The sequence below is a fragment of the Pangasianodon hypophthalmus genome, chromosome 7, assembly GCF_027358585.1.
Source record: "Pangasianodon hypophthalmus isolate fPanHyp1 chromosome 7, fPanHyp1.pri, whole genome shotgun sequence".
Lineage (NCBI taxonomy): Eukaryota > Metazoa > Chordata > Actinopteri > Siluriformes > Pangasiidae > Pangasianodon > Pangasianodon hypophthalmus.
The window spans coordinates 11,423,764-11,446,077 of NC_069716.1; the positions used below are offsets into that span (position 1 = coordinate 11,423,764).

The 22,314-nt window shown below is 38.0% G+C and overlaps 1 protein-coding gene across 1 annotated transcript; it reads right to left on the reverse strand.

Moving 5' to 3' along the window:
- Nucleotides 1-3,654: 3,654 nt before the first annotated feature.
- On the reverse strand, nucleotides 3,655-14,011 carry LOC113542810 (zinc finger C4H2 domain-containing protein). The gene is made up of 5 exons (XM_026940584.3): nucleotides 13,803-14,011; nucleotides 13,167-13,338; nucleotides 11,034-11,206; nucleotides 10,753-10,915; nucleotides 3,655-4,388 (listed from the first exon to the last, which is right to left on the reverse strand). The coding sequence occupies exons 1-5, from the start codon at nucleotides 13,853-13,855 to the stop codon at nucleotides 4,275-4,277; spliced, it is 675 nt and encodes a 224-aa protein (XP_026796385.1). The 5' UTR covers nucleotides 13,856-14,011; the 3' UTR covers nucleotides 3,655-4,274.
- Between the last annotated feature and the right edge of the window lie 8,303 nt (nucleotides 14,012-22,314).

Here is a 22,314-nt window from a genome sequence, read left to right on the forward strand (position 1 = left end):
ATTACCGCACATACATAAAATCAATCCAGATTAAACTGGATTTATCAAAGGAAGACATTAATTCAAAAACACATAGACTGTTTAATTCTATAAATAACTCAAATAAAAGATAAGAAACTCTACCTGTACCTATAACTCTGGCAGAGTTAATGGAAATTTCTTATTTGCAACTCTTTTGGCTTTGCACAATTTTTCATTCAACGGATAAAATCCATTATACAATTCATTAGGGGCCACAGTCTCCACCAATGGGATCACATCAAAAAAGTTTTCACTACACAGAGGGACAAGACAAGGTTGTCCACCGTAGTCCACCAACTCCAGATTCTCAAATGAATCTTCTCAAAACCACTCGCTGCAGCAATAACATATAAAAATAAAAAGTACATTGCAAAAAATTGGTCTTTATGCATCCCGATATTGCTCAATTTACAAGATCCATCGAATCACTCATAAAAACTCTATCACTTGTGAATGAGTTGTCCAAACTATGAAATTATTCTATAAATTAGTCAAAATCCACAATCTTGCCACTTAATAGAAATCATTGAAACCAAACTATCAACAATTCCTTTTTTGACTAATAATATTAAATACCATGGCATCTACATTTCCCTGAAATCTCTGACCCATTTCTTCTTAATCTTCTTAATCACCCTCCCACCCACACAATTCATAGATTCTAGATATAGATAATATATATATATATATAAGTTTCTATATCTATATCTATATCGATAATACATTATTAATACATTATTAATTGTTAATACATTACCTTTATGTAATGACTTAAGCTTATGTATAAGATATGATACATAAGCTTAAGTCATTACATAAAGGTAATGTATTAACAAAATGTTCCTTTTTTATGCAGCACTGATGGATTTGAAAAATTACTCAGATCATCATAGAAAGAAACATCCTTCTAAGACATAACTTAATTGCTATATTGTGTCAACATAATATTTTAGTTTTAATAAACTCAAACTTTTAAGGCAACTATTTTTTAAAGTTAATCAACAGTGTTTACAGTGTAGTTCAACATTCAAGAAATCAATGCTATTCTACATCTAGAGAGGTAACTATTTGAAGGGAAAACGTTTGGGGGTATCAACACATTTCTTTATTCTGACTGGTCAGAGAAATTAATTGTGAATATGTGTGCAAATTGATTGAGAATGCTGTGTGTGTGTTAGATGTTTCAGAATACTGAGTCAGCATTTGCCATTAATTACAGAGTATTTAGGATCATTCAGCTATAACTATAGTTGACCACTTTTTGAACATAAGTTCGTCCTTAAATGGAACTTGCTAAACATCTGTAATCAGCATTAGTTGACTGACTGACACATCATTAGTTAAAAAAATAAAATAAAATACATAATCATTAACTTGAAGTATACATGAGCATATGTGTGTTTGTTTAATGAATCATTTCTCCTACTTCCCCCATGGTTCTCCTCAGGGTATCTCTTTACCCCTATGTCAACATCTACATATATTGATTGCTGTTGACCTTTGACCTAGACCTGTCAAATTTGACAGTTAATGAAAATGCTCCTTTAAATCTCTCTACTGTCATCACATTGCTTACATTTACAGCATTTAGCAGATGCCCTTATCCAGAGTGACTTACAGTTGTGCTTTGTAGTCTCTGTCAAAAACACATCCTCTTGCTAGTTCACTAGGTCAAGGACTAAGAGTACCATTGGGACTAATCCCTGTTAGGGAGGTTAGTACAGTATGAAATGAAAACACAAAGCAAGGATTTCTTTTAAAATAGCAGATAAACAAAGTGCTAGTTCAAGTGCTTGGTGAATTGGTACATCTTTAGCCCAGTGACTCAGCTGTTTGTACAGGCAGGGGAGTTTATTCCTACAGCTGGGTGTCAGGACAGAGAAAAGACTTGATACCTTGTACCTTGAGAGATTGTGGGTCCAGTCGAGCTGAAGTGCTTTAAAGTACATGGGGACTGGTCCATTTTTGGCTTCGTAGAGAAGCATCAGATTTTTAAATGTCAAGCCAGTGAAGGGATCAACACTTATCAATGATGCTACAATGGAGCAGTTGTGCTGACATTCTCCAGATGGCTTCTCTTACTTCAGTGAATTAAATCAAAAGCTCATTCATTTTTTTTTTAATTATCTATTACATTACATTGTTGTACGTCCCTTCAACAATGTTTCATTATTGAATTGTGTCTAAGTGCAAGAATATGTTGCTTAAATTTGGTGAATAATAGGATTCAATGATTGTAATTTCAATATTGAACAAAATAATTATTATAATATTAATTATTACATTTTAGTATTATTTTAGCAGTTGGTGAGTATGGGTGTGACATTACTTTTCTGTCACAGAGGAAGAGGGGGGGTCATGTAAATTTAATCTTTTTTTGTTCTGTATTTTTCAGGTACCAGAGATCAGCAAGTAGATGAGGCACATGCACTGAGCGTGGATTGTAAGAAGAATGAGCACATAAAGCAACAAAGGCATTTATCTAAGTATAAGGAAAAGCAGGGTAAATGTGTATCCATCAAATCTACTGAAGACATAACTGATCAGTGTGTGCCTGAATGGTTTATATGGACATTAACACTAAGGACCTTCAAAGAAAAGAGTACATGGGTAACAAAGTTGAACTTTCAATGTAAGACATATTCTATTCTTTTCTGCTTCACCATGAACTAACTTGATTTTCAAGTCAACCAGATATTACACTTATTAGGTTAACACAATATAATGTCCCAACATAATTGTCAGTATTGTGGTATTGTTAAGTTTGCAGGTTTGCCATGGAAACTCAAGTTTTGTATGAGATATATAGAGTCCCCTCCCAAAGTATTGGAACAGCAAGGCCAATTCTTTTGTTTTTGCTATAAACTGAAGACATTTGGGTTTGAGATTAAAAGATGTATATGAGACAATAGATTCGAATTTCAGCTTTAATTTCCTGATGTTTACATCTAGATATGCAAAACAACTTAGAACATGGCACCTTTTGTTTGAACCCACCCATTTTTCAATTGTTCAAAAATATTGGAACATGTCAGCACCCGGTGTGCTCTATTAGATTCACTGTTTATACAATTACTAGCCCTAAATGTCTACTCTTGGTTTGAGCCCTGGGTTTCAGCAATTAAGACTGCAGTTGTTGTGTAATGGCTCTGATTGATTTTCTCTGCTTCAAAATGGCTTGCTTTTCTCCCATACACAGCTCTCTGGTCTTTTTTAACTGGAAGTGGCAGTGAACTGCACCAGAAGGTTTTTTTCTCGTTTTTGTTAACCGTACCACTATGTCCTGTAAACACTTGAAAACACTGAAAAACAGGGCTGCTGGAAAAAGAAGACATTTTTATACACAAGTTATAACAACAAATAGCAAATTTGTACATAATTTAGAACCAGACCCCCCTGGAACTTTGTAGCAAGCTTTCTGTCTTATATCTAAAATAAGCAAGCAAACTGTTGATGATGTCTTCCCCAAATCAAGAAACTGTTATTTGGGCTACAATTGACAATAGGTGTCTAATATTATTTTACCAGATTTACTTTAGAATTTCTTGATAATGAATTATGATTTTCTGAGAAGGTTTTCTTTTAGTAACAATAGAGAATGCCAAATCAGTCAAAAAGAGGACAAACAAAACATTTCAATCATTGCTAGACTCATATTTTATTGAACAACCTAGTTTGTCAATTAAAATGCACAGTACACCATCTGACAAATATTTAAAAAATGTAAATATAAAAACATTCAATATTTAACACTTTTCAGTAACAGTTACTAGACGTTTTAATCAAGTTTGGTTCATCAAATGAACAAACTAGTCACAATTTAATTATTAAACTTTTTAAAGACACCAAACATGCAAGGCTACAATTTTAGCATTATTACTGTCTAATACAACCACTGCTTTATCATAATTTGCAGATCCCTTTCAAGTTGCAAGTATCTGCTCCCAGAAAAAGACAAATACAATTTGTGTTTAATAACAAACTACATACCTATTATGTGGTAATACATAAAAATGTAAAAATGTGGAAATGAATGTCAGTAGAAACAGTAGAACAGTAGAAACTGTTTACTCATGGGTATTAAAGTAATGCTAACATTATTCATTATTGCATGGATGAATCCAACAAAATCATATAAGGTTTTGAAAGGATATTTAAATCAAGTACACAACACAAAAGGGACTACAACACAGTTTACATTAAACAAAGCTCTAAAGGGGGACTCTTACATGTAAAAATAAGTTCCATTTTATTTACTCGTCAGGCTTCCTCTTGGGTTTCTTGGGGTTCCTGGAACGACTCTTTGCTTTACACAGTGGACAGATGGGTGCATTGCGGTGAATTTGCTGGTGACAAGATAGGCATGCCTGTGTGCATAAGAATATGTTAGTAAAAACGATTCATAAAATTCTTTCTGCAGTGTGTCCATTCAAATGCCACAGTGCATGATGAGTCTTCTGTATTAAATAAGGTACATCATTTTGACACTGCATATCACAGTGCATTGTGGGAGTGTGTTAGTGTACTAGATATTCTCGACTATGCAGCTCATGTTTTAAGACTTGAGGTGAAAATATATACTTCACTTTCCCCATGTATCTGAGTGTGCACACAGCTGCAGTGTTCACATACTCACTTGCATATCTTACACAAATCTGGAGAATTAAAACTGGCATCCACTAGATGGCACATCAGAGCCAAAACATCTCAGGCCATCTTGCTTCCAAGTTGAGCTGCAATGTTCAGCGATTTCACGCACAGCAATGTTAAACAGACTGATGAGCTCCAGTTCACTTTAAAACTTTCTCCCGTGGGTGTGATTGCTGTCATGATCTGCACCTCAATTCAAAAACGTTAACCATACATCTAGAATTTCTCTAATCTAGAAAATCCAGAAGACTGGTACTCAAAACAGACACTGAATGTTTGTATTCAGTAACGATCAAGAATAGTACATAAGTATGTGATTTGAGACATGTCTGTTTATTCAGTTGCGGACACGGTGTTGCATGGCGGTTTACTGTCTCCATTATTAGGGCCCAAGCACTAGTGTGCAGGGCCCTATTGTTTTCCTAAGTGTTAATTATTATTATTATTATTATTATTATTAGGGCCCAAGCACTGAAAGTTTTATTATTATTTTTAAGGTTTTTGGGGCCCTTAACACGCTCAAAAAGTCATGAAATTTTGGATTTTGTGAAACGTGCATGCGGTGAACTTTTAAATACTCCTCCTAACATGATTGTCAGCAAACATGATTGTCAGCAAACTTGGTCAACATAATGCCAAGACATTGAGGATGCTAAATTGAGAATGGATTTTTGATATCTCTAACGGTTTCACCATGGCGAGGCAATACATTTATGGTGAAAATAGGGAAACAGGAAGTGTCTCATATCTTCTGCATGCATTGAGTGAATCCTCTTATATTTACTCGAATTGCCTCAAACTTGATCAGAATAATATCAAGGCACGGCTGATGTAAAATTGTAAAAGGATTTGTGATATCTTAAATAGTGTTGCCATGGTAACACATCAAACATTAATGCTCTTTTCGGGTGTTATCATGCTTAAAATTTCATGAAATTCAGCACACACATCAGAGCTGACATTATGCAAAGACACTGAGGATGCTAAATTGTGAATGGATTTTTGATAGTGTAGCAATGGCAAGGGAAACAGGATGAGTCTCATATCTTCTAAGTGCATTGTCTGATTTAGATCAAATTGGTGTTGTATGTTTGGTCATGGGGGCTATGTTGCACCCCCTTAAATGCATGTGCCCACTACACAATTACTTCACTACAATTAATTAATGGCTAATAAGGATAACAACATATATCTCTTATCTTCTTCATGCATTGTATCACCAAATATGACACAAATATAAGACATGGAAGCTGTTGTAAAGCCTTAGACCTGGGCTTAACCTAGCAGATCAGCACAAAACAAGTTATTCCACAAGATTTGCTTCACTATGCATTGTTTTCATACACCCACCGGGTGGCAATGGCACCATAGTGCTTGGGCCCGTCATCGCTGCTTGCAGCTATATTTTAAGTTGGTATTGCACCATACGGACCGGTCATGTTTATTTCTGAGGACGTGCACAAGAGATGCGCCAAACAACCACAGGATACATGGCTGGCCATCTTGTGTACATATAATTAACAGCAAGTATAAATCAGCCTTTATTCACAACACACTACAACAGACTGAACAACCTGATGCGCTGAAAGTGGCCTGTCATGACTTAAATCATGCAATTCCCTCCTCTGTGCTGTCAAACAATATGTGAAAAGTAACATAAGTGGAAACAAAATATCTTCTCTACCCTAATATTAAGGATGCCCTCCCCACTCTGGGAAAATTGGACAAATCCTTGGCAGCCAGACAAGATGCGACCACCAAGTCTAATAAAGTCTAGACACCAGATTCTGTGCTGGCATGGTTTGAGATCACAGACTGGGACATGTGCTATGATGACTATGAACAGACATTAATGGCCTCACCACTTAAGTGAGATCATGATCATTTCAACAAATAGTGAGGTGCTTCCCCAACAACAAGCTATGGATAACTAAGGGCATTAAGACACTTTATAATAAATGTTGCCTTCATGGCAGAAGATGCAGATCAAGCCAAGCATGTCCAAAAGGAAGCAAGCAGAACTCGATGCCAATGGCATCAAGAGGGACGCCTCCGCCACAAGCATAGTCCTCTTGTTATTAATTTGTATGCCAATATTTCATTATTTGTATGAAATAACCTTATAGTATACTTCAAACAGGAAGGTATTGAAGAAGCTATTCCAGACATTTGACATTGCTGTGACCTTGTTCCTGTTCGGATCAATTCCAATATCTAATCAATTCATCTGCTGGTTACAATGATAATTCTGTATAAATCCTAAAACTTTCAAACACTTGCTCTGGAGATGTAGCACTAAGAACAATCTTGGAGGGACATCTGGACAACCCAAAAACATAATGTGCATAAAAATAAATCCAAAAACAGAGTGGAACAATGGCTAAGAAAGAGCAACACCACAAGACATCTCAAAACCTGCATGTCAGCTGGGTGTGGTGCTCCAACATCTGTCTAATCTCTCTTTAATATTACAGATGGTGGCCGCATATTGGAAAATGACTTGTATTGTTCGTGTGCATAAAAAGGGATGTTCAGAGGAGTTGAAAGACTTCATAAATCACACTTGAAAATATTTTAAAGGTTTGTACTAAAGCAACTTAAGACCCTAAGATTATCAAGACCCTCTACAGTTATCAAACTGAAGTTATCAATATTGGTGTGGAGTATCGGTATTGGTGTGGAGGATGCTATTCAGTACCTGCATCACAGCGCCTATTCTCCCATGGGCAGACCAGGTAACATGGTAAGAATCATGTTCTTCAGCATTTCCAGTGCATTTAATACTATTCTACCAGTGTATTAGGGGAGGAGTTTAGTTTGTTGCAGGTCAGTGATGGAGTATGTCACCATGGCGACAGTCCTCATGTATTTCAGACACTTTTAATCAGAGTCTACACATCAGAGTTCAGGCACAAATCCAGTCTATGCCACCTCACAAAATACGCTGATGACTCATGGTGATAATGGAACGCATCAGTGAAGGGAAGAAGGAGAACTACAGGAGGTGGAGAGCTTTGTTGGGTAGTGTAAAGACATCAGCTCAATATCAGTAAAACAAAAGAGCTAGAGTTGAGGTTACCACCCATTTCCATCCTTAGAATGATGAAGTGTGAACTGCTATAAATTCCTTGGTGTGCAAATAAATGACATGTTTGACTGGGAGCACAATTCAGAGGCATTTCTCAAGAAGGTTCATTACAGGCTCTTCATTTTGCAGAAGTTGGCTTCATTTAGTCTGTGCACTGAACTCCTACAGAGACTCAAATAGAGGAGGATGATGGATAAATTGGATTCAATCCTTGCCCATGTCACTGATCCACTACACAGTTCACTGGGACAGCTCAGGAGCACTTTCAGTCCAAAGTGCAATACCTCTAAACCCTCTATTGCAACGACAGCCATTTGCATTCACAATGCAAATGTGTAATGTCACTGTTTTTATCATAGCTGATTAATATGTATCTATCAACTGATGTGGTCTGTAATACTGTAAATAGGCATTGCATCATAGTTTTATTACATGTTTCTAAGTGCAATATTCGTTTCAATAATTAAGATTCAATACCAGTATTCAGTATATTTCATAGTGCACAACTTCTAAGTGCAATTTTTTTCCTGGTTCAATAAGTGCATAATACATTATACTTTGTAATATACACTGCCTGGCCAAAAAAGGTGTTTGCATTTAAATGAGCAAATACTTAAAACCTATGATTGGATCATTATTACAGTGATTAATATGTTTCAGCTGGCAACAATTCTTTTAGCCCTAACTGATTCAGTGTGTAGCTTCTCACTGCTTAACAACTATGTCAGTTATTTTTTGCCAGGTACAGAATGTATGAATCAGGAAATAAATCAGGAAGACTGTTGGCAAGACTGGTGAAAGGCAGGCCAACAACTAATGTAATATCTTCATTAAAAGACAGCAGTGGTAGAACACATTATTTGACTAAGACAATAAATAGGCTTATGACAGAATATTACCCTCAACTTTATTCCTTCGATATCTCATCACCTGGATACCTCAAACATTTTATCAGGCAAATATATTTCTCATTCTCCAAAAAAAAAAAAACTCTGGATGAGTGTTCAGCATATCGCCCTATTTCTTTAATTAACACTGACAGCAAGATAAGGTCCTACTCTAAGGTCCTAGCTAGACATTTAGAGACATTTTGCCGTGTCTAATTAAACAAGATCAAACAAGATTCATACGTGACCGTCATTCATTTACCAACACAAGACATCTTCTTGGTATCATTCAATATTGTAGTCAGACTCAACAAAGAGCCTTGGTGGCTTTGCTTGATGCCGAGAAGGCGTTTGATTGTGTAGAGTGGACGTACCCCTTTGAGGTGTTGTGGCGATTTGGACTGAATTTTGTGAATTGGCTGCAGATACATTACAGATGGCCACAAGCCTCTATTTTGATAAATGGTATGTGCCTTTAATCTTAATCATGGAACTTGGCACGTGTGCCCTGTCGCCATTACTTTTTGCTTTGGTTCTTGAACTATTACTCGAGGCCATTCGAAGTCACGCAGATGTTATGGGTATTAACATTAACGGATAGAGACGTGATTGCTTTATGCGAGGACGAAATTTTATTGTTTTTGACTGGGCCTGAGAAGTCAGTGTCAGCTATCATCAAAATAATAAACACTTTCTGTTCCTTCTGAGGCTATAAAATAAGTTTCAGTAAGTCTAAGGCGATGCCCCTTGGAGCATAAGATGATATAAAGGCTTTGCCATCTCAATCCGTCTCATACAAGCTGCTACTGTTTTCTGTTTTTTTATGTGCACTACCTTGGGTTGGGCTGGGGGTGTGGTTGTGGGATTTATTTATTTATTTATTTATTTATTCTTTTTGTATGAGCTTCATTTAAACTTGTAATTTGTTTTTTTCAAAATTTTCAATAGTTTTGATTTTTGTTACATTGTACCTTGTATTTACTGTAAAAACAATAAATATTCAATAAAAAAAAAAAAGAAAAAAAAAAGTTAGTTGTTTTCTTGGCCTGCATCAAGCAAAGAAAACAACTAAGGAGACTTGAAATCACTGGAACTGGGATAGTGGTGAACTGTCAACTTTGCGGAAGAAATGTGGTCGGAAAAAAATCTTGAATGATCGTGATCAGAGAACTTTAAATGCTTGATGAAGTCACATCGTAAAAATTGAAAGCAGAACTCATGGCTATGTTTAGTTGTGAAAGTAAAAGCATTTCCACATGCACAATGCAACGAGACCTTACAGAACTGTACAGCTGTGTGGCCACAAGAAAGCCACTTGTTAGTGAGGCTAATTGGAAAAAAACGAATTCAGTTTGCTAGTGAGCATTAAGATAGGACAGTGGAGCAATGGAAAAAGATAATGTGGTCTGATGAGTCCAGATTTATCCTATTCCAAAGCGATGAGTAAGAAGGGAAGCGCTTGAATCGATGCACCTGTCATGCATAGTGCCTACTGCACAAGAATCTGGAGGCAGTGTTATGATCTGGGGTTGCTTCAATAGGTCAGGTCTAGGCTCAGCAACATTATGTGGCAATAAAATGAAGTCAGCCAAGTACCTGAATATACTGAATGACCAGGTTATACCGTCAATGGATTTTTTCTTCCCTGACAATGCCAAGATTCACCGAGCTCAAATTGTGAGAGTCGTTCAGGGAGCACGAGGAATCGTTTTCACACATGATCTGGTCACCACAGAGTCATGACCTTAACCCCATTGAAAGTCTCTGGGATGTACTGGAGAAGACTTTATGGAGTGGTTCAACTCTCCCATCCTCAATACAAGATCTCAGCCAAAAATTAATGCAACTCTGGATGGAAAAAATATTGTGACGTTGCATAATGCACGCTGTAATCAAAGCTAAAGGCGGTGCAATGAAATATTAAAGTGTGTAACCTTTTCTTTTGGCCAGGCTTTGTACTTACTTTCTTTTTTTTGCTCTTTTTAATTTTTAACTGTGCTAAATTTAAAGTTTATCTTACCTGGTCTTATCTCAAGTATTATTATAGCATAGTAACTACACTAACCATTACTACCATACCAACCAGATTTGTGATTTATTTCTGACCTTCATGGGTGGAGGCTGCTGTCTGAAAGTGGCCGGCTGCCGCGGGTCTTGTTTCCGTGAGACCTGAAGCTGTTGAGCAGCAGCTGCAGCTGCTGCTAGGGATTCAGGAATGATGGGCTCATGTGGCTCTTTCTGCCATTCAGCCTTCTGCTTCTCAAAGTAACTACATGGGAAAACAAGAGCCAGACTCTACACTTTAGTTTCTTTATAGAACACATGCAGCAGAATAGATTTTAGCCTGCCACAGAAAGGCACTTGATTAAGCTTGAAAAATTACTTACTCTAGTGAAAGCCTCTCCTCTTCCTCGTTAAGGTTGGGCAGCCGGTTCAGGCCAAGGGTCATTCTCAGAGCATCAACATGCTCCTTCAGGGGCTTGTATTCATCATGGAGGCGTCGTGTGGTCTCCAACAGTTTGTTCAGATCATTTTCCGACTGCTTGATGGTGCTCTCCATCTGCAGAAATCAAGGACACAAAAGAGACTTTAGCTCCCCCACCCATCTGGGTAGCAATCTAAATTGTATGAGCCAGCTTATCTAGTCTTAAAAAACTTTAACTTTTATTTAAAAAATGGTATTCTGGAACCACATTCCAATGCTATGCTCGACTAAAGCTTGTGTTGCAAGAGAGGGAAATAAGGGTCGTCCCTTTAAGATCACTAACTGTGGGTGTCGTGGTCCTGAGCGAAATGCATTATAGGTAATGTAGTTCGGAAGAAGTGTGCTTGTGTGTGCTCGTGTTGTGCTGTGCATTTCAGGGAAGGAAACAGGGAGGAAAAGTTTCTGTTTTGATTTCCTCTTAGTTTATTTCAGACCCATGGGCTCCGTTGCATAAGGGCAGTTACTTGGAGACCTATCAGACGAGCAACTGCTCCATTCTGATGTTGTCTTCTGATATTTTGTACAATTGCAATTATTTGTGAAATTAAAATGAAAGTAATCTAGCCAATTTCATTTAATTGTCTCAGTAATCTCTCTAATTTACAAAGATTTGAGGACATGCAAACCACAAAAGGTACACAATTTGCAATATACACAAAATTATGTACGGAAACAGCTCAAGGGCAGATTTCTTTTGCGATACACCAAAACTTATGCAACAATTTTATTCATGACGCACACCAGTTCATCAGTAAAAGGCCAATTAGATAGAAGCAGGCAGAAGACAACAAATTTTGCATACTTTTTTTTTTTTTTTTTTAAGAACTTTCATTTTGTCAATAACAGAAAAGTGCAAAAAGTGTATGGAAACTTGGCTTGTGATGTAAATATTAGTACCATGCTCTGTTTTTTGGTCACCCACCATCATTACTGCAAGCCAACAAATTTGCTGTATCTCATGCACAATAGTTCCTCGTTAAATGAGCGACATTGCCACATATTTTAACATAATGTTTCAAAAATGTCTGTTTTGAATTCCGTCCAAGAAAAAAAAAATTGGATGATATTTTAGTTAAATTAAAGGGGTGGACAAATTATAGATTTGTTACCCAGCACATCGTTAAAGGGAAAAAGTGAAAGCTCCAATATGCTGCCTAGTCTCATGTTTGTGTTGCCCGGAAATCAAACTGCCTATGCACAAAACACAAAGTGGTCACTAACGTAATGTACTAATGTATGGCAAGCTAGTTAGTTAAGTTCATTCATACAGACTAATGAAGAAACAAAAGCACGCATGAAATCCTAGGGAAGTGACAACTCTGTGTAGCCAATCATTAAAGGAAATTATTTGAGTCTAGCGTCTTCATCTCATTATGTTTAACTGCAAGGTGACTGCATGTTGTCCTAGAAGGACAATTACATAGCAGCTTTGCACTGCACTTAATTTTGCTCAGTTTAATTACATTTCCACATACGTGTGTGTTCTGAAAATCATCCATGCAAGCTAATTAATCTAAAATTTTTCTACCAACAGCCATAGCACACGTAGAGTGTAGGGTACACTATAGTTTCAGCACTGAGGTGTTTGAATCATGAAGTGCATTAAACAGGCACACCAAATAAAATGATTCTGACGAATGATAGCAAGGAGGGTTTTATCTTTCTCAGGTTGCTGGATGAGACAAAAAAGCTGGTGACATCAGCAGTCTACTGAACCTAGGCCTACTTGTCAGCCAAGAAACTATGAAAAAAAAAACTAATAGCCCGGACCCATAACCTGCTTGTACTGGGCTGCTCATTGTCTACCACTGAATTAGGTGGCTACATGAGATTACTGGAGCACTCATGCTCATCACAAGCCACACTTCAAAATCTCCCAAGAACTCCTCCTACTTTTATGAGTACTGTGATGGGAAACAGACACAGGTACTCAACCTAGGTACAGATAACTAGTACTGGATTTGTATTTAGTAACCATACCATACTTTCCAGTGGAGAAGTGCTATCAATGAAGCCCTCTTGTTCTGATACACACCACATTGATATCAGCATGGATCAGGCGCAGTTCCTCAACATGGGCCATCTTCTCCTGAAGGAGCAGGTCCATCTCCTGCTTGTATTCTCTCAGGTGTTTCTCTTCGGCTTCAAGGGCTTCAAACTCGCTCTTCAGCCTGGATTTGATCTTCTGCAGCTGGAGAGTTTTATTCCTAAAGTACATGTCGAAACAAAAAAAATAGACATCAAATGGAAAGATAGAAACTACGCAACTCCGACTTATTTGCGCCATGTCTATAAATTAAAAATAGTTTTATATAAGCAGTGTCCTTGCAATAATTCCCAACACATAAAATATCTGCTGCTAATGTTAGCCATTTATCTAGGCTTGCTCCTTTGTTCGGCAAACAATTATACACCATCTTGCCATCAAGACTCTATCTACCACAGCATCTACAAAAAAAACCAAACGTGGTACATGAATTCAGTGCGGGCAAAACGCGTTATGCATTAACACAAAGAACCTAAAATCACACAGCAGCTATTTATTGCACGCGTAACGTTGGTAAACCCAACCCAGAATCCAAATAAGCAAAGCAGATACACTGGCCAAACAGTAACGCGCTAGCTCGCTAGCCCACCGGCTACCATTGAATGAAGACGCGGGCATTTTTACCTTATTTCCAAAATGTTTTCTAATTTGCACATTATTTCTTGCTCATCTGTCATGGTCTCGAGTTTTTGATGTTACAGCGTCGGTTATTAAACGCTAATATTACCTAATATTAACTAATTATCCCAAAATCCGCGTGTAAATAAATACAACGCAGTTACAAGCAGCAGCTAACTGTACACGATAGCGCATGCGCAGATAAATTTACTGCCGCCGACGCGGTACGACTGTCTACGTGTTGTGCTGTTGAAATCACGGTGAACTGTCTGAAACAAAAAACTTTCTGACAATTCGTATCAAGGGCGAGGGAAGTAGGTGTGCTGAGGGCGCTGCAGCACGCCCGACTTCAAAGATTCCTTTAACTGCAGCTGCCAAATAATAATAATAATAATAATAATAATAATAATCGACTCGAGGCTTGAGGACAGAGGAGTCTGTGTTTTCCGGTTTCTCAGTAATATGACAAACTGCGTTTTGTCTCTTTACATTTAAGAAAGCTAAAGAGAGGCAACTGAGAGAACAACGTACATACACCTGCTATAACGGGAACAAACTCCCGTTTCGGGAAACTTGCTTACACTGACACTCGACATACCTTCCGTAAATGTTAAATAAACGTCTCCTAAAAGAAACTCACCATATACAGTCAGGACCATAAGCATTTGGACAATGACACAATTATGACAATGACACAATTATACAATGTCTCTGTACACCACAATGGATTTGAAATGAAACAATCAAGATGTGATTGAAATGCAGACTTTCAACTTTAATTCAAGGAGTTTAACAACAAAACAAAAAAAACGGATAAGCAGTTTCATGGCCAGGTGTGGCCTGTTTCCTTGTTATTTCATGACAAATTAAGGAGATAAACGGTCTGGAGTTCCAAGCCTTGAATTTGCATTTGGTTCAAAGCTTAGATAGTTTTTGGCTTCATCCAGCTGTTCTATGACATAACATTTCTACCTTGAAGTTACCCAACTTGGAAGTTTGGCTAACATTTTGTGGTTCTCTTCGCAGTCATTCAGTACATGGAGACCCTTAATATAAGACATGGCATTGCTACATGCTTGCAGAAAATCACTGAATTCCCTCAGCTTAATGTAGTCTTTTGGACCAATAATTGGCTAGCTGTTAAGCTTTTCGCACTCTTACGATGAAATGACCATATCCTTAAGCTTCTCCCATGCCTGTTGGTAGGGCTCCTCATCCTTTCTGTAAAAGCTGCCTTCCTGTACTGTCTTTCCTTTCCACTAACATACTTCTGCAAGTAGAAATGTTTGTCTGCTGGATTTGAGAACTTTGAAGCTTGCGTTCCATTCTATGAACTTTATAGGGTCACCTGAGAATACAGAAAGTTCTGGCGTTGGGAGTCTGATAAGAACAATCTCTTGTACTGTTTGGATTAAGGATGCTTCACTTTTTACAACTTGCTCTCTTTCACATCTTGTGCAAGAGATGACTGGACTGAGGTCATTTACCATATGCATGGCCTTGCTGTGCTCATTATTTTCCTTTGACTCTTCTTCCATGTACACCTTCAGTTTAGCTTCAATTACTTCAATATCTCTTTGATCCTACAGCTCTTTTATTTCTCTGCGCTGTGCATCAATGGCAGCTTCCATTTCAATTTCAGCTTTCTTTGCAGCTAACTGCACTGCTGCCTCTGCTCTCATTGCTGAAATGCTTAGTACATCTGAGCAAACATTGGGGCAGACACTTGACAAGTCTAGTGTGCTAAACAAGGTAGCTCCAGAAAGGGCATCCAAACCATCATCCACATGTGGCAGTGGATGTGCATGTTTGACAGTAATAGAGTTTAAAAATGTCTGTAATCAATACAAAATCTGTAGGAACCATCCTTCTTACAAACCAGTATAATTGGTGAGGCCCATGGGCTATGGCTAGGCTCAATTAAGCCAGCACCAAGAAGTTTCTGTACTTGTTTGTGGATTTCATATCTTAGGACAGGCGAGGTACAGTATGCTCTCTGATGCACAAGGGACACAGAGGATGTGTGTAGAGGATGTATGTTTGATTAAGGATGTATGTTTGATTAAGTCTAAGTGGTCTGTTTGGGCAGCTCAGTGTCTTTGTGAGTAGAATTAAGCAGATGAACTACAGGGAGGCCATTTTCAACATTAGAGAAACTACGAGCAACAGCTAGATCTTTGTCAAATGCAGCATTTGTTTCCAGAAATCCTTGAAATCCATTGAACTGAATTCCCATTTCTGTGGCACATGTAACTGAGGTGGGAACAACAAGCTCTGTCAAAGGGGGAACTAAGACCTGTGAGAGCAGGGACGCATTACAGCAAAAATGTGATGCTTCAGAGGAACTAAGAAGAGAAATTCTATCATTCTTAAACATGAAAACACCAGAGACTGTGTCAATTAATGCACCATGGGTTTTGAAAAAGTCCCACTGAAGAATGGCACCTGTCTAGAGTCTCGTACAACATACATGTCCATACTGAATATGTGTGAACCAAGGTGCAATGTGACAGTTAATGGGATGATGTTTCGGTGCAGGGATGTGTTGGTGTAATGTCTCTCTGATGAGTGACAAACAGCACAAGTGTCCAGGAAAACTCTGACTTCTTGAGTCCCTTTATATACGATGTCCAGGCTGTAGTGTCCACTGAAGAGACTGTGATGTTGCTATGGGCCACTGACAGTTTAGCTGAAGATTGGCCCTTGTCAGCTGATCTCGGTCCTCACCTGGGCTGATGCCATCCTTCGAATGGTATCTGTAGATGGGTTGAGAAGACACAGAGTCGTTGTATGCAACATATCTCTGCTGAGGGCTGAAGTGATGATCTGCTCTGTCGTGTCGTGAGGGTTTCTCATAGCTTTGCCACTGATGGTGGTTTGGGCTTGGGCTCCAGTTTGGTCTGCAATGGCTGTTACTGGAGTGTGCATGAGATCTTCCTCTGAAGTAAGGCTTATCTGCTGTGGTAAAAGGTTGATAGCAGGGAGATGCAATGCAGTGGTCGTCTCTGGCTCTCTCCAAGGAAGGTGATCTCCATTGATAGGTGAAATGAAGTTCAGGAGATGTCTCATGTGCAGTGCATTCTCCTTGTGTTCTCCCTCTTTTTTCCCTTGATGTGCAGTCTTAGTAATGAATTTTGAACCGAAGCAGCTCTATATGCAGTTACCAAAGTCTGCCACAAGAAGGATAAACATGCACATGTTTTAGAATGAGCAAGACAAAATCCTGACAAATCCTGGCAATGAGCCAGTCAGGAGGCACGTTTCTTTGTGTCACCGAAATAAAACGAAATAAATAACTATACTTCAAAAAGAAAACTCACACAAGCGTGGAATCGAAACTGCCCTAAAGTTATAAATATAGTCCATCTGAATAAAATCCACTGAACTGAAAACTTTACATGCAAAGCAAATTGGGTTTCAGTTGAAATATAGCCTCGAGTACAACTGTCCCAGAAAACCTGAAAAACAGCAGTAATTTATGAAAAACATCAGTAATTATGATTTTTTTTCTCTCTCTGGAACTGTAACAGCAACTTAGTCTCCAGTGGGTCAGATTTTTGCAATTTGTTACTATGTTTTTATTGCATGCACATTTCAGATTAGCCAATACTGAATGAAGATATGCAATGTGCATGCAGTCCCTGGTGACCTTGAAGAGAGTAACAAAAACTTGCTACAAAAAGTGCATTTTTTGTGTATTTTTAGCTGTTCCTGTGGTAAATACTGTAATATTACGTAAAATTTGGAGATTAGTGCTTTGATTTATGTATACGATGAAATGGTGTTAAACAGTACAATAACAATAACAACACTATTTCTTGTCAAACAGGAAGGCGAGTTTTCCAAGTTAGCAAAGACACCGCACAGCATGATCAAAACAATAGTGCAATATTGTGGCGTACTGTCTAATTTGTTAATATAACTCTATAATCTGTTTGATTTAAACAAATATTTTAATAAACCATTCATGTGACCTTAAATGGCACATGCTGTATATAACTGACTTTAAATGAAAATAATGATTTTTCTTTTTTTTTTTTTTTTTTACATATTATCAGGAAAATCATTAATGTGTTTTATTCCTCATACTAAATTTGTTAAAATTACTTCAGTGTGTTTAATTGAAAAGTTCTTCCATTTAGAATGCTGATTCATTGCCTAAAGATGACTGATCACACCACTTCTAATTTTATTATTTTGCCTTATTGGTAGTGCCAGTGTTATAGGAACAAAGCTTGTATGTGTTGGCTGGCTGGCTACATATAAGATGCCTGAATAAGCCTGCATCTTAACATAATCTAATGTGTGCCATTCCTGTACTTGCAGTGAAAGAGATCACAAGAAAACAGAGAAATTATAGTAGCTGTACAAAAATGGTTTTTGTTTTTTACATTAACAGATTCCCCCTCTTAATATATTAAAGATATTTGAAAATAGATTTTGGGGGGCTTAATGGGTACACAGACTCGACTAATAATATATACATAGATAAATTATTGTTTACATAAATAGAATATAAGTATGATAAAATTATAATTATCACATAAATATTTGAGGAAAAAAAACAATACATAAGTATGTACACTCACTTACCACTTTATTAAGGCCACCTGTACACCTACTCATTCATGAAATTATCTAATCAGCCAATCATGTGGCAGCAGTGCAGTCCATAAAATCACACAGATACAGGCCAGCAGCTTCAGTTAATGTTCAACCATCAGAATTGGGAAAAAAATGTGATCTCAGTGATTTTGACTCCATGATTGTTGGTGCCAGATGGGCTGGTCTCCTGAGATTTTCACACGCAGCAGTCTCTAGAGATTACTCAGAATGGTGCAATTAAGAAAAAACATCCAGTGAGCGGCAGTTCTGCGGACGGAAACGCCTTGTTGGTGAGAGAGGTCAATGGAGAATGGCTAATGGAGAAGAGCTGACAGCAAGGCTACAGTAACCATTCTGTACAATTGTGGTGAGCAGAAAAGCATCTCGGAATGCACAACACGTCAAAACACGTTGGGCTCCACTTCTGTCAGCCAAGAAGAGAAAGCTGATTCTGCAGTCACCAAAAGTGGACAGTTGAAGACTTGAAAAAGCCTGGTCTAATGAATCTTGATTTCTGCTGAGGCACACAGATGGTAGGGTCAGAATTTGGCAAGAACAGCATGAACCCAACTGTCTAGGCTAGAGGAGGAGGTGCAATGTGTGGGGAATGCTTCTTGGCAAAATTTTGGCCTGTTAATACCAGTCAATCATTGCTTGAATGTCACAGCCTATTTGAATATTGTTGCTGACTATATGCAGCCTTTCATGACCACAACCCATCTTCTAATCTGTCTAATTCCAGCATGATAATAGCAAAGGTCATCTCAAACTGATCCAAAGGTGAACTGGTTGCTAATGCACTGTAATACTCCAGGAATGCTGTCATCAGGAGGTCCTTGTAAAGTCCCGTCACCTTGATCCTTGGCATTGTTCATCCACATCTGGGCTGTCAAGTTCACCAAAATTGCAGTGTGGACCCCCTGGATGTTGTTAATCAAGACCACCAGATACAGTCTCTCCACCACACCAGATTGGGGAGCTGGTTGCTGTTCTGGGCATTCCTGTAGCATGACAGCCAGAGGTAGGACAACTGTGATGATCCATTGGCTAATCATTTCCCTTCCTCCCTTTTTTCTTGGGAACCTTGAAAATATAAAAAACAGAAATAATTATCTCCCCAGCCCTTTGAAGAACACCACTTAGGCAAACTAACCAAACAAATCATTCATCAGGATAACTAAACATTGGGAGAATTATTAATTTGGTTCTACATTTTATCAGTCATGTGAATTTTTGAGGCTTTCAACTGGTCCACATGAAACCATTTCCTGGTGGGTTGCTGGTTCATTCATTTGTAACAAAACTTGTATGTGGTATCCCACACACTGGGGTGGAAGCTACTATGGATGCACAAATAGGAGTACATTTGTTTAGCTCGCTATAGTCGATACACAGTTATCTGAGTTATCTGAGTTATCTTTATGTATAAATTTATGTAGTCCCTTGTAGTTCTGTGTTGTTCTGTGTTTTTCTTATTATGTAGCTCCTTGGTCCTGGAGGAACATTGTTTCGTTTCATTATGTACTAACTGGCTGTATATGGTTGAAATGACAATAAACTCCACTTGATTTGATTTGACTTATCAGCCACACTGGAGCAAGTTAGCATGAGCAGAATGGCCTAATAATAACTTGTTCGAGAAGAGAGTCAGTGGTATTTTGTAGGTAGACATTTGCCTCATCTGGATAATTGTACTGTCTAAGAGAAGGAGGATCAAGCCCTTGAATATTTACTTCAATGATACTAGGATCAGCTAAGGATCGTCTACAGATAACAGTGCATCCAAATCATAATTCTCCTTTTTAATCACATGTACCATGTGCACATCAGAATTTTCCACAAAATATTCTTTAGATTGAGGGTTAAGCCACATACAGTTATTAACATAATCATTATGTAGCTGCGCTTTCTCATTAGATAAGATACTAAAATGCTACCCCTGTCACCGATACTAAAACTATCAGTGCCAATTTGAAATGACAAACTATCAGACTGGAATACTAGAGATATTATGCCATCAAACCCCTCCAATGTTATTGTATTTCTGTTATTTCAAGGGGAGGATCAGAGGGAAGCACCTGAATCTACCAGCCAATCATAGAATCGGCCTCCAAAAGCAACATTTACAATTGGCCTACCAAAACTGTCTTGCAACGTAGGTGCTACTAGGATCACGGAGGCCTGAGAATCCTATGTGGGATTTGGAGTGGGTTGGTGTCTATATTCTTTAGAGCAGCCTGCAATTCAATTTTCTGCGCTTAGTTTCTCCATAGCAGTCTGCAGGTCACCAAGTTTTTTATTCACCTTGGAATACAGAGATGATTTTGGAGATTCCTGTCTTCTGGTAAACTTGCATTCTCTAGGAAAATATCCCTCTCTGCCAGATGAATAGCATACAATGGCCCCATTAGAATTAGAGGGTGGGGATCTTTCTTCCACATCCCTCTCTGCCTGTCTTGCATTTTTTCCAAGAAGCATTTTTCTGGACTGTATTCTGATTGGAGTGTTTACTATTGACAGCGGCTCTAGGAATGGATCTCCTGTCAGAGGCATTACTGTTATAAAACTGTGTCATTTTGGTGATTATCTCATCATAAAGGGACAAGTGCATCACATGCACTACCAAGGCACAATGAGTAATTACTTTGACCAATTAAAGCAGACTTAAATCTATCATCTTCTGAGGTAATGTCTATAATACCACTGTAAGTTATGAATGCATCCATAAGTCTCCCTGAAAATGCCACAGTATGTTCCCCTATCTTCTTTATAACCTCTGTAACATTTTCCCAATTAATGACTCTTGCCCCAACAATGCCTGTTTCCTCTCTCTCATTAGCTGTTTTATTTTTAACTTTATTGGAGAGAGCCCTAGCAAGAGTGGATGGAAAACACATAGTCACAAGCATACGCTTTAGTTAATCTGTGTACATTGCCATATCACTCCAAGCTAGCTAGAAAGTATAATGGGTCACATTTAATCAGTGACTCTAACTCAGTAGGGTTGAGGGGCCTAACAACAGTGGCAGTAACAGCCTTCTTCCTCACCAGGACGGACTGTTCTGGAAGACTGGATGGATGCCATAGGAAACCTAACTGTGTGATCAGAATATTGATCACATCAATACTTTTTGTTATTTTTTTTATTGGGCAACAGGGGACAGAGGACAAATAACAAAGAAGATAAAGAAAAAAATAGGAGACAGTATACCACAATTTGAGGTAAGGGACCAAGAAAAAAATATTATTAGGATGTTATTGTATGTTATTAGGAGGTATCAGCTCCCAAGTATGTCAGCAACGGGGACCAAGTGTCTAAATTTGAATTGCCAGTACAGGTAGCTCTGTCCAATATCCAATTGAGTACTATGACCTTTTTGGCAATTGTTAATGATGTTAGTATAAATGGTTGGTATTGCTGGGGTGTTTGAAGTGATGATAGATGACCCAATATTGTGATGGAAGGGCAGTGTGGGATGCTGATGCTATGGATCTCAGGCAGCCTGTTCAGGGGGACCAGAAGGACTAGATGTATGGACATTACCAGAGAGCATGATAGTAATCATCTGTGGAATTGAGGCAGCAGTATAATTGATGTAATGTGAAATGTGACCTGTGTAAATTCTTATATTGTATTAACTGAGTCTTAGTATTGCAAGACATAGAGAATATATTGCTGATTATGGTTTGCCAGTTTATTACTGTGTTCTCCAGGTTGAAATCTGATAACTATTTGTCTGTTGGGAAGGACGTTGAGTTGTCATGATTTAATAGGAGTTTATATACTTGTGATGTTATTTGTCTTGATTTGACTTGATTGAGTTTCTCATGAAGCTCAGGAAATGACAATGAAAATTGCAGATTGATTTTTTCTTTCATGACTGCTTTCAGAAGGTTGAAGGTAAGTTATATT

Bases quoted from the DNA above. Each gene is read 5' to 3' on its own strand.
- LOC113542810 (XM_026940584.3), bottom strand. From the start codon at position 13,855: ATGACAGATGAGCAAGAAATAATGTGCAAATTAGAAAACATTTTGGAA. The intron at 13,339-13,802 runs GTAAAAATGCCC...CATGTACTTTAG, and splicing joins GAAAACATTTTGGAAATAAG to GAATAAAACTCTCCAGCTGC. The intron at 4,389-10,752 runs GTCAGAAATAAA...TTATGCACACAG, and splicing joins AGCAGCCTCCACCCATGAAG to GCATGCCTATCTTGTCACCA.